This window comes from Salvelinus fontinalis, chromosome 34 (genome assembly GCF_029448725.1).
Source record: "Salvelinus fontinalis isolate EN_2023a chromosome 34, ASM2944872v1, whole genome shotgun sequence".
Classification (NCBI taxonomy): Eukaryota; Metazoa; Chordata; class Actinopteri; order Salmoniformes; family Salmonidae; genus Salvelinus; species Salvelinus fontinalis.
In genome coordinates, this window is record NC_074698.1 from 39575538 (window position 1) to 39593682 (window position 18145).

An 18145-nucleotide genomic window follows, 5' to 3' on the forward strand; every position below is an offset into this window, starting at 1 on the left:
CCATTACCAATAACAGAGGATACAACAAAACATGCTAACCTCTCACCATTACCAATAACAGAGACTACAACAACACATGCTAACCTCTCACCATTACCAATAACAGGGTAGTTTAGCATTTATACTGATATTTGTGCCTCTATAACTTTGTTATTCATCATTATTCACTATTCATATCTAAACGGTAAAATATATGTATGAATTCCCTCCAATAAAAGGAGACATTCTGTACTGTCACCAAATATGAAACATTATATCTCAAATCCAAAATGCTGGAGCATAGCACCACATTTAAAACTGTAAGCTTCACTGTCCAAACACATATGGTGTTGACTATGTGTGTCTGGTAAACACATGTGGATCTGGTGAACAGTTATCACTTGTTGACCAACTACAGGAATACTGACCTCAGAGTCTCCAGTTTACAGTGGGGATTCCCCAGTCCAGCAGAGAGCAGCTTCACTCCTGAATCCTTCAGGTCATTGTTACTCAGGTCCAGCTCTCTCAGGTGTGAGGGGTTTGACCTCAGAGCTGAGACCAGAGAAGCACAGTCTTCCTCTGTGACTCCACAGCCTGACAGCCTGCAAAGAGTCAAATCATATTAAAATCACACTGCTATTTTTTGGTGGTGAAAATAGTGGCAGTATATTTTTTCAACATATTCAGATACATCAGTGTCCTGAAACCTGCCATATATATTCATAAATGAATGTGTCATTATTATAAATAATCATAATATTACTTGTAGAGAAAAATGTATAGTACAAATATTTGAGTAGACTGACCAGACCAGTTTAAAAAGCAGTATCAGTCAGAAGACAGACAGTGAGGTATCAGATTTAGATTGTATTGAGTATACAGTCCATACCATATCTATAATGACAGTGAAGCTAACATTTTAAATGTGTCTCTATACTCCAACATTTTGGATTTCAGATCAAATGTTTCATATGAGGTGACAGTATAAAATGTCACCTTTTATTTGAGGGTATTTTAATACATATCTGTTTCACCATTTAGAAATGAAAGCACTTTATGTATCTAGTCCCCCCATTTGAAGAAGTCATAAGTATTCTGACCAATTCACTTATAGTGTATTAAATTAGTCAAAAGTTTAGTATTTGGTCCCATATTCTTTGAACGCAATGACTACATCAAGCCTGTGACGGCCATGATTGAGAAAGATCATGAATGAATCATTAATAATAAGAGTGAGAGAGTTACAGAGGCTACAACAAAACATGCTAACCTCTCACCATTACCAATAACAGAGGCTACAACAAAACATGCTAACCTCTCACCATTACCAATAACAGAGGCTACAACAAAACATGCTAACCTCTCACCATTACCAATAACAGAGACTACAACAAAACATACTAACCTCTTACCATTACCAATAACAGAGGCTACAACAAAACATGCTAACCTCTCACCATTACCAATAACAGAGACTACAACAAAACATGCTAACCTCTTACCATTACCAATAACAGAGGCTACAACAAAACATGCTAACCTCTCACCATTACCAATAACAGAGACTACAACAAAACATACTAACCTCTCACCATTACCAATAACAGAGGCTACAACAAAACATGCTAACCTCTCACCATTACCAATAACAGAGGCTACAACAAAACATGCTAACCTCTCACCATTACAAATAACAGAGGCTACAACAAAACATTCTAACCTCTCACCATTACCAATAACAGAGTCTACAACAAAACATACTAACCTCTCACCATTACCAATAACAGAGGATACAACAAAACATGCTAACCTCTCACCATTACCAATAACAGAGGATACAACAAAACATGCTAACCTCTCACCATTACCAATAACAGAGGCTACAACAAAACATGCTAACCTCTCACCATTACCAATAACAGAGGCTACAACAAAACATGCTAACCTCTCACCATTACCAATAACAGAGGCTACAACAAAACATGCTAACCTCTCACCATTACAAATAACAGAGGCTACAACAAAACATTCTAACCTCTCACCATTACCAATAACAGAGTCTACAACAAAACATACTAACCTCTCACCATTACCAATAACAGAGGATACAACAAAACATGCTAACCTCTCACCATTACCAATAACAGAGGCTACAACAAAACATGCTAACCTCTCACCATTACAAATAACAGAGGCTACAACAAAACATTCTAACCTCTCACCATTACCAATAACAGAGTCTACAACAAAACATACTAACCTCTCACCATTACAAATAACAGAGGCTACAACAAAACATACTAACCTCTCACCATTACCAATAACAGAGTCTACAACAAAACATACTAACCTCTCACCATTACCAATGACAGAGGGGGTATGATCTTTGTTCCTTTGTAACTTTCTCATTCATCATCATTCACGATTCATTCCTGATTATTCATAATCATGGCAGCATCCACATGAATGTAGAAGTGTTCAGAAACATCTTCTATTCTTACTGACAATACAAGTGAAGTGACTCCAAAATGACAGGACATTATTCACCATTCAGTTTCTATTGGAAAAACATCCAAAACACAACCAAGACAAACTGCAAATGAATTCAACAAGTTAGTAGAATCACAATCTTGATGTAATCACTGCAGTCATGGAATATTGGACCACATACTAAACTTATGAATACTTTAATACAATATACAGTGGGGAGAACAAGTATTTGATACACTGCCGATTTTGCAAGTTTTCCTACTTACAAAGCATGTAGAGGTCGGTAATTTTTATCATAGGTACACTTCAACTGTGAGAGACGGAATCTAAAACAAAAATCCAGAAAATCACATTGTATAATTTGTAAGTAATTAATTTGCATTTTATTGCATGACATAAGTATTTGATCACCTACCAACCAGTAAGAATTCCGGCTCTCACAGACCTGTTAGTTTTTCTTTAAGAAGCCCTCCTGTTCTCCACTCATTACCTGTATTAACTGCACCTGTTTGAACTCGTTACCTGTATAAAAGACACCTGTCCACACACTCAATCAAACAGACGCCAACCTCTCCACAATGGCCAAGACCAGAGAGCTGTGTAAGGACATCAGGGATAAAATTGTAGACCTGCACAAGGCTGGGATGGACTACAGGACAATAGGCAAGCAGCTTGGTGAGAAGGCAACAACTGTTGGCGCAATTATTAGAAAATGGAAGAAGTTCAAGATGACGGTCAATCACCCTCGGTCTGGGGCTCCATGCAAGATCTCACCTCGTGGGGCATCAATGATCATAAGGAAGGTGAGGGATCAGCCCAGAACTACATGGCAGGACCTGCTCAATGACCTGAAGAGAGCTGGGACCACAGTCTCAAAGAAAACCATTAGTAACACACTACGCCGTCATGGATTAAAATCCTGCAGTGCACGCAAGGACCCCCTGCTCAAGCCAGCGCATGTCCAGGCCCGTCTGAAGTTTGCCAATGACCATCTGGATGATCCAGAGGAGGAATGGGAGAAGGTCATGTGGTCTGATGAGACAAAAATAGAGCTTTTTGGTCTAAACTCCACTCGCCGTGTTTGGAGGAAGAAGAAGGATGAGTACAACCCAAGAACACCATCCCAACCGTGAAGCATGGAGGTGGAAACATCATTCTTTGGGGATGCTTTTCTGCAAAGGGGACAGGACGACTGCACCGTATTGAGGGGAGGATGGATGGGGCCATGTATCGCGAGATCTTGGCCAACAACCTCCTTCCCTCAGTAAGAACATTGAAGATGGGTCGTGGCTGGGTCTTCCAGCATGACAACAACCCGAAACACACAGCCAGGGCAACTAAGGAGTGGCTCCGTAAGAAACATCTCAAGGTCCTGGAGTGGCCTAGCCAGTCTCCAGACCTGAACCCAATAGAAAATCTTTGGAGGGAGCTGAAAGTCCGTATTGCCCAGCGCCAGCACCGAAACCTGAAGGATCTGGAGAAGGTCTGTATGGAGGAGTGGGCCAAAATCCCTGCTGCAGTGTGTGCAAACCTGGTCAAGAACTACAGGAAACGTTTGATCTGTGTATTTGCAAACAGAGGTTTCTGTACCAAATATTAAGATCTGCTTTTCTGATGTATCAAATACTTATGTCATGCAATAAAATGCAAATTAATTACTTACAAATTATACAATGTGATTTTCTGGATTTTTGTTTTAGATTCCGTCTCTCACAGTTGAAGTGTACCTATGATAAAAATTACAGACCTCTACATGCGTTGTAAGTAGGAAAACCTGCAAAATCGGCAGTGTATCAAATACTTGTTCTCCCCACTGTATGTGAATTTGTCCAAGTAATTATGACTTCTTCAAACGGGAGAACTACAGTGCCTTTTGTTTCATTACAACATGTCATTTAAATAGATTTTTATTTGGATTTCATGTAATGGACAAACACAAAATAGTCCAAATTGGTCAAGAGAAATGTAAAAAAATAATTTATTTAAAAAATCTAAATCTAAAAGTGGTGCGTTCATATGTATTCACCCCCTTTGCTATTAATCCCCTAAATAAGATCTGGTGCAACCAATTACCTTCAGAAGTCACATAACTAGTTAAATAAAGTCCACCTGTGTGCAATCTAAGTGTCACATGATCTGTCACATGATCTCAGTATATATACACCTGTTCTGAAAGGCCCCAGAGTCTACAACTCCACTAAGCAAGGCACCATGAAGACCAAGGAGCTCTCCAAACAGGTCAGGGACAGAGTTGTGGAGAAGTACAGATCAGGGTTGGGTTATAAAAAAATATCTGAAACTTTGAAAATCCCACGGAGCACCTTTAAATCCATTATTAAAAAATTGAAAGAATATGGCACCACAACAAACCTGCCAAGAGAAGGCCGCCCACCAAAACTCACGAACCAGGCAGGGAGGGCATTAATCAGAGAGGCAACAAAGAGACCAAAGATAACCCTGAAGGAGCTGCAAAGCTCCACAGCGGAGATTGGAGTATCTGTCCATAGGACCACTTTAAGCCGTACACTCCACAGAGCTGGGCTTTACGGAAGAGTGGCCAGAAAAAAGCCATTGCTTGAAGAAAAAAATAAGCAAACACGTTTGGTGTTAACCAAAAGGCATGTGGCATGTGGTAGACTCCCCAAACATATGGAAGAAGGTACTGTGGTCAGATGAGACAAAAATTTAGCTTTTTGGCCATCAAGGAAAACGCTATGTCTGGCGCAAACCCAACACCTCTCATCACCCAAAGAACACCATCCCCACAGTGAAGCATGGTGGTGGCAGCATCATGCTGTGGGTTTGTTTTTCATCGGCAGGGACTGGGAAACTGGTCAGAATTGAAGGAATGATGGATGGCGCTAAATACAGGGAAATTCTTGAGGGAAACCTGTTTCAGTCTTCCAGAGATTTGAGACTGGGACGGAGGTTTAAGCTAAAGCAACACTTGAGCATTCTGAATTTTGGATGAATAGCATGCCCAAATTAAACTGCCAGCTACTCATCCCCAGAAGATAAGATATGCATATTATTAGTATATGTGGATAGAAAACACTCTGAAGTTTCCAAAACTGTTTGAATCATGTCTGTGAGTATAACTTATTTAGCAGGCGAATCCCTGAGGACAAACAATTCAGATTTTTTTTTTGGGGGGGGGGGAAATTTCATTGGGAATCCAGATTTCTAATGGACCTTCTTGCAGTTCCTAACCCTTCCACTGGATGTCAACAGTATTTAGAAATTGGTTGAGGTTATTCCTTTGTGTAATGAAGAAGTACGGCCATCTTGAACTAGGGTCACTGGAAGTGTACTGTTTGTTAGAGATGCGTGACCAGAATGCTAACTACAGTTTGTTTTAATCCCGTATTGAACACAGATCATCCAGTCTTCAATTTTATCGATTATTTACATTAACAAATACCTAAAGTTGTATTACAAAAGTAGTTTGAAATGTTTTGGCAAAGTTTCCAGGTAACCTTTGAGATATTTTGTAGTCACGTTTCACAATTTGGAACCGGTGTTTTTCTGGATCAAACGTGCCAAATAAATGGACATTTTGGATATATATCAACGGAATTAATCGAACAAAAGGACCATTTGTGATGTTTATGGGACATATTGGAGTGCCAACAAAAGAAGCTCGTAAAAGGTAAGGCATGATTTATATTTATATTTCTGCGTTTTGTGTCGCGCCTGCAGGGTTGAAATATGCTTCTATCTCTTTGTTTACTATTGTGCTATGCTCAGATAATAGCATCGTTTGCTTTCGCCGAAAAGCCTATTTGAATACTGCCATATCAAATATGGATACTGACCTCAGAGTCTCCAGTTTACAGTGGGGATTCCCCAGTCCAGCAGAGAGACGCTTCACTCCTGAATCCTTCAGGTCATTGTTACTCAGATCCAGCTCTCTCAGGTGTGAGGGGTTTGACCTCAGAGCTGAGACCAGAGAAGCACAGCCTTCCTCTGTGACTCCACAGCCTGACAGCCTGACAAAGAGATCATCATGATTTAATGAGTAGTGTAGAAGGACAATGGCAGATGCATTTTGTCAATTATTCAAAACAACATTTAGATTCATCTTCCATCTCCTAGAAATGTATGGTCATAATGTTATACTAATGTGAACATCAATGCATTTATTGAATATGTATATAATTTTATATTGAAAAACATATATTATTTACATCATTTTCTCTAAACTGGATATTTCTTCCTGATGATTAGTTCTTATATGTAATTTTATTTACTCACAGAACAGCTCTGGAGGCTTTGACCACTGGCATCAGCCTCAGAAGACCTTTCTCTGATCTGGAGTATTTCTTCAGGTCAAACACATCCAGCTCCTTTTCTGAAGTCAGCAACACAAAGACCAGAGCTGACCACTGTGCAGGTGACAGTTTGTCTTCTGAGAGACTTCCTGATCTCAGGTAGCTTTGGATCTCCTCCACTAGAGAATGGTCATTCAGTTCATTCAGACAGTGGAACAGATTGATGCTCCTCTCTGGAGAGGGATTCTCCCTGATCTTCTCCTTGATGTACTTGACTGTTTCTTCATGGCTCTGTGAGCTGCTTCTTGTCTTTGTCATTAGACCTCGTAAGTACTTCTGATTGGACTCCAGTGAGAGGCCCAGAAGGAAGCGGAGGAACAGGTCCAGGTTTCCCGTCTCACTTTGTAAGGCTTTATCCACAGCACTCTTGTAGACAGTAACTTTAGGCTTGTCTCTGAAATACACAGAAAGGTTCCTGGACGTTGATTGCGGTTCGGCCATTAGATTCTCATTGTTGTTGGTGAATGAGAGGAACACATATACAGCAGCCAGAAACTCCTGAATGCTCAGATGAACAAAGCAGTACACCTTGTTCTGGTACAGCCCACATTCCTCTTTAAAGAGCTGTGTGCACAATCCTGAGTACACTGAGGCTTCACTGACATCAATGCCAGCCTCTTTCAGGTCTTCTTCATAGAAAATCAGATTGCCATTCATAAGCTGTTGAAAAGCCAGTTTTCCCAGTGACAGAATGCTCTCTTTATTCCAGTGTGGACCTGTCTCTTCTTTCCCAGGACACTTTTCATTCTTCTGTGTGGTATGAAACTCCACAAGGTGTGTGTACATCTCAGTCAGTCTTGGGCATCTCGTCTCTCTTATGTTTCAGCATGTGTTCAAGGACTGTTGCAGAAATCCAACAGAAGACTGGAATGTGACACATGATGTGGAGGCTCCTTGATGTCTTTATGTGTGAGATGATTCTGCTGGCCAGGTCCTCATCACTGAATCTCTTCCTGAAGTACTCCTCCTTCTGTGGGTCACTGAACCCTCGTACCTCTGTCACCTGGTCAACACACACTGAAGGGATCTTATTGGCTGCTGCAGGTCGGGTAGTTATCCAGAGGAGAGCAGAGGGAAGCAGATTTCCCTTGATGAGATTTGTCAGCAGAACATCCACTGAGGTTGACTCTGTGACGTCCCAACAGATCTTGTTCTTCTTAAAGTCTAGGGGCAGTCGGCACTCATCCAGACCATCAAAGATGAACAGAACTTTGTACTTGTTGTAGACGGAGATTCCTGATTGTTTGGTTTCCATTGAGAAGTGATTGAGAAGCTCAATGAAAGTGTGTTTGTCCCCTTTCATCAAATTCAGCTCCCGAAAAGGGAATGAAAATACAAATTGGACATCCTGATTTGCTTTTCCTTCAGCCCAGTCCAGAATGAACTTCTGCACAGAGACTGTTTTTCCAATGCCAGCGACTCCCTTTGTCAGCACAGTTCTGATTAGTTTGTCTTGTCCAGTTAAGGGTTTGAAGATGTCGTTACATTTGACTGCAGTCTCTGGTCTTGCTTGTTTCCTGGTTGTTGTCTCAATCTGTCTCAGCTCATGTTCATTATTGACCTCTCCTGTTCCACCCTCTGTGATGTAGAGCTCTGTGTAGATCTTATTGAGAAGTGTTGGGTTTCCTTGTTTAGCGATCCCCTCAAATACACATTGAAACTTCTTCATTAGATTAGATTTGAGTTCACGTTGGCAAATCACAGCAAGCTCATCTGAATCTAGAAATAACACAGAGGATATTAATATTACGTTTGTTTTAATGACTACAGTATTGTAAGACGGTTATAACGTTTTACATTATAATCATTTATTATCTTAACTGACTGTATAAATGTGTAAATGTTTTCATAATGCATTACAGACTGTTGTGACTGATTCTATTATTATTGGTATTATTGATGGTATTATTAATGTTGTCTCTCTCTCTAAATTAATCACCACAACACATCCCTGCTGCTACTTGATGAGGTCACTAGGTGTTGTGTTAAGGCTAGAGGTCGACCGATTAATCGGAATGGCCGATTAATTAGGGCCCATTTCAAGTTTTCATAACAATCGGAAACCGGTATTTTTGGACACCGATTTTTTTCTTTTTTTCCCTTCTTTATTTAACTAGGCTAGTCAGTTAAGAACACATTCTTATTTTCAATGACGGCCTAGGAACGGTGGGTTAAATGCCTCGTTCAGGGGCAGAATGACAGATTTTCACCTTGTCAGCTCGGGGGATCCAATCTTGCAACCTTCAGGTTAACTAGTCCAACGCAATAACGACCTGCCTGCCTCTCGTTGCACTCCACAAGGAGACTGCCTGTTACGCGAATGCAGTAAGCCAAGGTAAGTTGCTAGCTAGCATTAAACTTATCTTATAAAAAACAAACAATCAATCATAACCACTAGTTAACTACACATGGTTGATGATATTACTAGATATTATCTAGCGTGTCCTGCGTTGCATATAATCTGACTGAGCATACAAGTATACAAGTATCTAAGTATCTGACTGAGCGGTGGTAGGCTGAAGCAGGAGCATAAACATTAATTCAAACAGCACTTTCGTGCATTGCGCTGTTTATGACTTCAAGCCTATCAACTCCCGAGATGAGGCTGGTGTAACCGAAGTGAAATGGCTAGCTAGTTAACGCGCGCTAATAGCGTTTCAAACGTCACTCGCTCTGAGCCTTGGAGTAGTTGTTCCCCTTGCTCTGCATGGGTAATGCTGCTTCGAGGGTGGCTGTTGTCGTTGTGTTCCTGGTTTGAGCCCAGGGAGGAGCGAGGAGAGGGACGGAAGCTATACTGCTACACTGGCAATACTAAAGTGCCTATAAGAACATCCAACAGTCAAAGGTTAATGAAATACAAATGGTATAGAGGGAAATAGTCCAATAATTCCTATAATAACTACAACCTAAAACTTCTTACCTGGGAATATTGAAGACTCATGTTAAAAGGAACCACCAGCTTTCATATGTTCTCATGTTCTGAGCAAGGAACTTAAACGTTAGCTTTCTTACATGGCACATATTGCACTTTTACTTTCTTCTCCAACACTTTGTTTTTGCATTATTTAAACCAAATTGAACATGTTTCATTATTTATTTGAGGCTAAATTTATTTTATTTATGTATTATATTAAGTTAAAATAAGTGTTCATTCAGTATTGTTGTAATTGTCATTATTACAAATACATTTTTTTTTTAAATGTCCGATTAATCGGTATCGCTTTTTTGGTCGTCCAATAATCGGTATCGGTATCGGCGTTGAAAAATCATAATCGGTCGACCTCTAGTTAAGGCTGCTACAATATCATTGAGTTACACAGCTACTTTAGCTGTACTTTAGCTACAGCTTTTAAATGTTAGAAAACAGCATTCAACATGAGGCAGACAGATCTTACATTTCTCCAGTGTGTCAGCAAGCTCCTTCTGGTTAATTTTCCTCAGGACGTGCAGTGTGATCTTCAGAGCCCCCTCTCTGGCACTGCTCTCCTGCTTCTCATCTTCAGCATCCACCACTTCCTGCTTCTGACTCTCAAAGCCTTCTGGGAGTTCTGGACTAAGAATCCTCCTGAACATCTTCAGCTCGTTCTTCCTAAATGTCATCATTTTCTCTTCAAGCATCTGGAATAAATTAAGTAAATAAGTTAAACAAGAGAAGAAATGCTTTCTCATTAACACATTAATGAATGATTGACAGATCAACTTTACTTGAGGTAAACAAAAACAAATGTACATAACAGGACCACATACACTGAATATGGAGGCCAGGTCTGTTTGATGACTCTGGGAAGACTGACCACTGAGAATCTCTGACTCTGATCTCTCCTGTTGGTTTCTGTGGACAAAACATGAGATTACATCTCCTCATCCAGGGAGTACACACACACACACACACACACACACACACACACACACACACACACACACACACACACACACACACACACACACACACACACACACACACACACACACACACACACACAGAGGGAGGGGATGTTGTGTTTGTTTAAAATTGTTTTAGGACTATGAAAATGGACAAAATGATTAGCCTATGGATTATGAAAACAACCAAAAGAAATGGGGAAATGGGAGAGGAGAAATGACTAGAAACAGTGTTGTTTAACTCACTGACCATGACCCATGAGTTCTTCTTACCTTTGTTCAGTAGAAAAGTCTCCCTCTCTAAACTCTATAGGATGACTCATAGACTGGTCACTCTTCATGGACACACAGCTGGGTACAGGGGAGGCTGGTCTCTCCTGCTTGATTGGGCTTCAACACAACAGAGACAAACATTACATCTCTCATCTACTCTGAGCTCAGATGGGGAAACAGAAGAGTTTAATTCCAAAAAGCTATATATCAATTTTCAGAAATGTTCGTAAATTAGCTTTTATTCTTTAAAGAAGTTATGTTTATGTTAAGTTATGTTGTTTTGCTAAATGAGGAGATGGCACGTGGGTACCTGCTTCTATAAACCACTGAGGAGATTGCACGTGGGTACCTGCTTCTATAAACCAATGAGGAGATGGCACGTGGGTACCTGCTTCTATAAACCAATGAGGAGATGGCACGTGGGTACGTGCTTCTATAAACCAATGAGGAGATGGCATGTGGGTACCTGCTTCTATAAACCAATGAGGAGATGGCACGTGGGTACCTGCTTCTATAAACCAATGAGGAGATGACACGTGGGTACCTGCTTCTATAAACCAATGAGGAGATGGCACGTGGGTACCTGCTTCTATAAACCAATGAGGAGATGACACGTGGGTACCTGCTTCTATAAACCAATGAGGAGATGGCACGTGGGTACCTGCTTCTATAAACCAATGAGGAGATGCAGCGCGAACTGCGTCACAAATAGAACTGACTTCTAGACGCTCGTTGGCGCGTGCGAGCAGTGTGTCATTTTTAATAACTAAATTAATTTAGTGACGCGAGCGTTGTAGTCAGCCCCGCTAAAAGGCTGGTGTCGTTACTCTGCCTTCTCCGGGGGCATGTTGAGGTAAATTTACTAACCGGGAGGGTTGAATGATGTAATTTATTGGTGGGCTGGAAGACGCACTCTTGTCTTTTCTATTCCGAGGTTGTTTACTCGCAATATCAGATATTAAGATGTGTTTTATAATGAATGTTTACTGAGGTTGAGGCTCTGACTAGTGATTATTTACCCGGTGTTCAATACCTGCTATTGAGGCGCCCTGAAAATAATATTCAAAAGATTGGTCCTTGGACACAGAGGGGTTAAACACTAAAGTTACCGTCCATCTAGTGAAGAGAGGAGAACTGGACAGAGGTAGCCAGCATCCATCAACGAGAGAGGGAGAAGCCCTCCACGGGATGTAACAGATGGAAGAAACAACCGGGGAGCTCCATCGGTCCACAAGAAATGCAGGCAGCCGGTGATGATGTAGTGGTAGCTATGGTAACTAGGATGCTGCTGGTTTCGTAGCTAGCTAACTTACCTAGCTGTACCGACTAGCTTGGCTAGCTAGCAGGTCGTTCGTCTCTCCCTCGTCTCGATGATGAATCCGGTAAACCACAAAATGAAACAAGGATAGAGAGTGAAAAGGATCTGGCTACACTCATACTGTCCCTGACCGTAAAGAAAAAAGCTAATTGAACACTGAACTTCGGTGTCTCAACACTGTAGTGAACTCCATCGTTATTCCCCAAGATCACCTCAGTCAACTCTGCGCGTAACCGGACAAGCGCCACACCGTACGTGGACGCGGACAGATCTGTACGGGGACGCGGACAGTTCTGTACGGGGACGCGGACAGTTCTGTACGGGGACACAGGCAGTTCTGTACGGGGACGCGGACAGTTCCAGAACGCGGACATGAGCAGTGCAACACAATCAACTAAACCCAGTCTTTACAGTGGGTTACATTAGTAATATTCATTTTTTATTATCATGTAAAACAAACATTCTATGTTTTTTTATAACAATGTTTTGAGATCTGGGCCCATATCGTCAAAGTGTCTCAGAGTAGAACATTGGTCGTATAAGTGCTGAGAATAAAGACATTTTACACTTATGGGTATACATTAAAGCTATGCATGAAGTCTCTAGTCCCACCTAGTCAGCAGATATTTAGGACACCTGGTGAGCTGTCCTAAGTAGTTAAGAGTTAACTGCAGGTGTCTTGATAATACTATAGAATAATGCAGTGATTCAGTGGTTCCTGCGCCACATGTAATTGCTTTGTAGTAGTTAAAAATAATGTTTTTATCATTCTATATGATCAATCTATAAATAATATAGACCTACATGCAACAGTATGTCTTGTGCTTTTGGCAATGATTTATGTATAATAATTATGTATAACAAGTGATACCATGTATAACTGCATAGCATTTTGTCTTCATTTTGGCAAATTAACTCATGCTTATTTCTGAAGATTAACTCAGGTTGGAGTTGGAGCTGTGACCGAAAGGTGGCTGGTTCGAATCCCGGGCCGGGCGCTGGAAAAAACAGGTGGAATTGATCTGACCACTGGAGGGCTGCTGGGTTCACATCCTCAAAACATGAACCTTTTGTTGATCAGAACTCTAGAGGTTCTTCTTCACTGAACCCAAAAATATATATAATTTTTAGTGGTTCCATATATTAAGGAAGTGATAGAAGCCTTGTTGGTTCTATAAGGAACCTTCTTTTCTAAGAGTGTATAATAAACACGTTTTTCTTTTGATTATTTAATTATCTACATCATGTTATTTCAAGTTCTCCCTTTGGAGCACAACATCACATTGTTAAATAATAATCCTAAATTGGGCGTGGCTATAAATTGGGCAATTGAAGGCATCTAGGGCGTAATATGTGTCTGATGAAAATTACCATTGTATGCAACGTTGTAGGCAACATTATTGGGAAGGGACTTGATGCTACTATGCCAAAGCTATTTAGAGTTGTTAAACGGGTGTGAAGAGTGTGTTGATGTAACGGTAAAATTGTAAAAATTCTGCTGGTAACAACCATCAGAATTGGTTAAAACAATATGCATTCCATTATATTAGGCAATAATTAAGAGTAGGCAAAGTGTTCGTGTCGTGAAAATTTTATCAAATGTCAAACATGCGGAACCCCTGCAGTACCTCCACAGACCCCGGATTGAGAACCCCTGCAGTACCTCCTCAGACCCCGGATTGAGAACCCCTGCAGTACCTCCTCAGACCCCGGATTGAGAACCCCTGCAGTACCTCCTCAGACCCCGGATTGAGAACCCCTGCAGTACCTCCGCAGACCCCGGATTGAGAACCCCTGCAGTACCTCCACAGACCCCGGATTGAGAACCCCTGCAGTACCTCCACAGACCCCGGATTGAGAACCCCTGCAGTACCTCCACAGACCCCGGATTGAGAACCCCTGCAGTACCTCCTCAGACCCCGGATTGAGAACCCCTGCAGTACCTCCACAGACCCCGGATTGAGAACCCCTGCAGTACCTCCACAGACCCCGGACTGAGAACCCCTGCAGTACCTCCACAGACCCCGGATTGAGAACCCCTGATTTAGCAGATGCTCTTATCCAGAGTGATTTACAGGAAGTGCATTCATCTTAAGATAGCTATTTATTTTGGAAATAAACTTAATCAAATCTTCATAAAATTGTCATCTTACCTCTTAGCTTTGGTGTCATGTCCCCCAGAGAGATGCATTTTAGAGGCAGGGCCCCCCTCCTCTCTCTCCCCAGAGAGACTCATTTTAGAGCACTGACCCCTAAACAGAGATCCAGCATGTTGGTTGTGGTTAACACAGAGACAACTAAACAGAGATCCAGCATGTTGGTTGTGGTTAACACAGTGACAACAAATAATTGAATGTCAATTGTTCTCATTTATTCATTATCTCTTTGAGAAATAAAACATTTACTAACAGACATAGAAACAGTCAGGTGATTTAATGCATCACATGAACATGTAGTTGTGACATTTCATCTCCATGGTAACTGTCAATAATAATAAGTCACTGTTTGTTAAGGCAGTTATAGACAGTACAACAATAATAATAATGAGTCACTGTTTGTTAAGGTAGTTATAGACAGTACAGCAACACAAGGCCATGTCTCACAATTATTTGTATTAATCAAAAGTAGGCTATTTATTGTCTTTATTGTCTTTCAATCTGTTATTTTCTAAATGTATCTGAGAATGTAGACAGAAGGGTTGAAAACGGACATGATTGATCTGAGGGGGAAATCACAGATCCATTCAGAAAGTTTATTTGCATCAAGTAAGAGATGTTATATTATGTAAAGTAGACTAGGTTATAATGTATAGTAGTGGGTTGTTAGTGATATGTAGATGTTATATTATGTAAAGTAGACTAGGTTATAATGTATAGTACTTGGTTGTTAGTGATATGTAGATGTTATATTATGTAAAGTAGACTAGGTTATAATGTATAGTAGTGGGTTGTTAGTGATATGTAGATGTTATATTATGTAAAGTAGACTAGGTTATAATGTATAGTAGTGGGTTGTTAGTGATATGTAGATGTTATATTATGTAAAGTAGACTAGGTTATAATGTATAGTAGTGGGTTGTTAGTGATATGTAGATGTTATATTATGTAAAGTAGGCTAGGTTATAATGTATAGTAGTGGGTTGTTAGTGATATGTAGATGTTATATTATGTAAAGTAGACTAGGTTATAATGTATAATAGTGGGTTGTTAGTGATATGTAGATGTTATATTATGTAAAGTAGACTAGGTTATAATGTATAATAGTGGGTTGTTAGTGATATGTAGATGTTATATTATGTAAAGTAGACTAGGTTATAATGTATAATAGTGGGTTGTTAGTGATATGCAGATGTTATATTATGTAAAGTAGACTAGGTTATAATGTATAATAGTGGGTTGTTAGTGATATGTAGATGTTATATTATGTAAAGTAGACTAGGTTATAATGTATAGTAGTGGGTTGTTAGTGATATGTAGATGTTATATTATGTAAAGTAGACTAGGTTATAATGTATAGTAGTGGGTTGTTAGTGATATGTAGATGTTATATTATGTAAAGTAGGCTAGGTTATAATGTATAGTAGTGGGTTGTTAGTGATATGCAGATCTTGGTCTATACCTCAGATATAGCCTACATATCATAGATTACCAGCATAAACCTGTTCAGATCAGTTCACATAATGTTATAGACCTACCAGTAGCAGGACAGAGAATGTACTGTATATAACCTATATATCATAGATGACCAGTCTAAACCTGTTCAGGTCAGTTCACATAATGTTATAGTCCTACCAGTAGCAGGACAGAGAATGTACTGTATATAACCTACATATCATAGATGACCAGGCTAAACCTGTTCAGGTCAGTTCACATAATGTTATAGGCCTACCAGTAGCAGGACAGAGAATGTACTGTATATAACCTACATATCATAGATGACCAGCCTAAACCTGTTCAGATCAGTTCACAGACCCCATCAGGTTTGTCAACAACAGTGATCATAGCTCCAACCTACTCTGACTATTGAATGTCTGAGGTAGTCCTAACCTTATAATAGTTTGTAGGTAGACTAGACCTACAGTACGAGAGTCTGCCCGTCTTTCCTACATACCAACACATTTATTTAATGTTACAGAGAAACATGTGCCACAGTTTCAACAGCCATTTTGTAACTGCGTAGGCTACAAACATACTTTTAATTTCATATGAGGAAATCACATAACTTACAGTCACTGGTGCAGCCGCCTGTTTTCTGGCAGATGAAGTAGCTTTCATAGACAACTCATTCAACCAGCCTAAACAACAGGAAATAAAAGACGTCAAATGGTCAAGTACAATACAATTTTAAAATGGGAAAATGGAATTTATCATCTTCAGAAACCTTTTTTAAAGCTTAAATATACTCAAATAAACTACAAGTTTTAGTTTTTCTGCAACAGGGTGATCAAATTCAGATCCTACATCTGTACAGAGATTATGTCTTTATCTGAATAAGGCAGTTTGAGTTATTAGCAATAACGTTACAACTGTCAGCTGCTGTAAACCTCTGTGATTGGATGTTATAGACCCCATCTGAACAGTTTCTTTCCCCATGATGTGGCCCTCACCAACTGGTCACCTGGCCCATAGAGACTAAAGGACTATGCTGTGGCCCTCACCAACTGGCCATCTGGCCCATAGAGACTAAAGGACTATGCTGTGGCCCTCACCAACTGGCCATCTGGCCCATAGAGACTAAAGGACTATGCTGTGGCCCTCACCAACTGGTCACCTGGCCCATAGAGACTAAAGGACTATGCTGTGGCCCTCACCAACTGGCCATCTGGTCCATAGAGACTACAGGACTATGCTGTGGCCCTCACCAACTGGCCATCTGGCCCATAGAGACTAAAGGACTATGCTGTGGCCCTCACCAACTGGCCAACTGGCCCATAGAGACTAAAGGACTATGATGTGGCCCTCAACAACTGGCCATCTGGCCCATAGAGACTAAAAGACTATGCTGTGGCCCTCACCAACTGGCCAACTGGCCCATAGAGACTAAAGGACTATGCTGTGGCCCTCACCAACTGGCCAACTGGCCCATAGAGACTAAAGGACTATGATGTGGCACTCACCAACTGGCCATCTGGCCCATAGAGACTAAAGGACTATGATGTGGCCCTCACCAACTGGCCATCTGGCCCATAGAGACTAAAGGACTATGCTGTGGCACTCACCAACTGGCCATCTGGCCCATAGAGACTAAAGGACTATGCTGTGGCCCTCACCAACTGGCCATCTGGTCCATAGAGACTAAAGGACTATGCTGTGGCCCTCACCAACTGGCCCATAGAGACTAAAGGACTATGCTGTGGCCCTCACCAACTGGCCACCTGGCCCATAGAGACTAAAGGACTATGCTGTGGCCCTCACCAACTGGCCACCTGGCCCATAGAGACTAAAGGACTATGCTGTGGCCCTCACCAACTGGCCATATGGCCCTTAGAGACTAAAGGACTATGCTGTGTCCCTCACCAACTGGCCATCTGGCCCTTAGAGACTAAAGGACTATGCTGTGGCCCTCACCAACTGGCCATATGGCCCTTAGAGACTAAAGGACTATGCTGTGTCCCTCACCAACTGGCCATCTGGCCCTTAGAGACTAAAGGACTATGCTGTGGCCCTCACCAACTGGCCATCTGGCCCTTAGAGACTAAAGGACTATGCTGTGTCCCTCACCAACTGGCCATCTGGCCCATAGAGACTAAAGGACTATGCTGTGGCCCTCACCAACTGGCCATATGCCCCGTACAGACTAAAGGACTATGCTGTGGCCCTCACCAACTGGCCACCCGGCCCATAGAGACTAAAGGACTATGCTGTGGCCCTCA

General features: G+C 41.1%; 1 protein-coding gene across 1 annotated transcript; it reads right to left on the minus strand.

The window, feature by feature from the left end:
- Window positions 1-257: 257 nt before the first annotated feature.
- On the minus strand, window positions 258-7600 carry LOC129833882 (ribonuclease inhibitor-like). The gene is made up of 3 exons (XM_055898728.1): window positions 6724-7600; window positions 6285-6458; window positions 258-581 (listed from the first exon to the last, which is right to left on the minus strand). The coding sequence occupies exons 1-3, from the start codon at window positions 7584-7586 to the stop codon at window positions 392-394; spliced, it is 1227 nt and encodes a 408-aa protein (XP_055754703.1). The 5' UTR covers window positions 7587-7600; the 3' UTR covers window positions 258-391.
- Window positions 7601-18145: the final 10545 nt, after the last annotated feature.

Bases quoted from the DNA above. Each gene is read 5' to 3' on its own strand.
- LOC129833882 (XM_055898728.1), bottom strand. From the start codon at position 7,586: ATGTACACACACCTTGTGGAGTTTCATACCACACAGAAGAATGAAAAG. The intron at 6,459-6,723 runs GTGAGTAAATAA...TCTCTTTGTCAG, and splicing joins AAAGCCTCCAGAGCTGTTCT to GCTGTCAGGCTGTGGAGTCA. The intron at 582-6,284 runs GTCAGTATCCAT...GACTCTTTGCAG, and splicing joins TGTAAACTGGAGACTCTGAG to GCTGTCAGGCTGTGGAGTCA.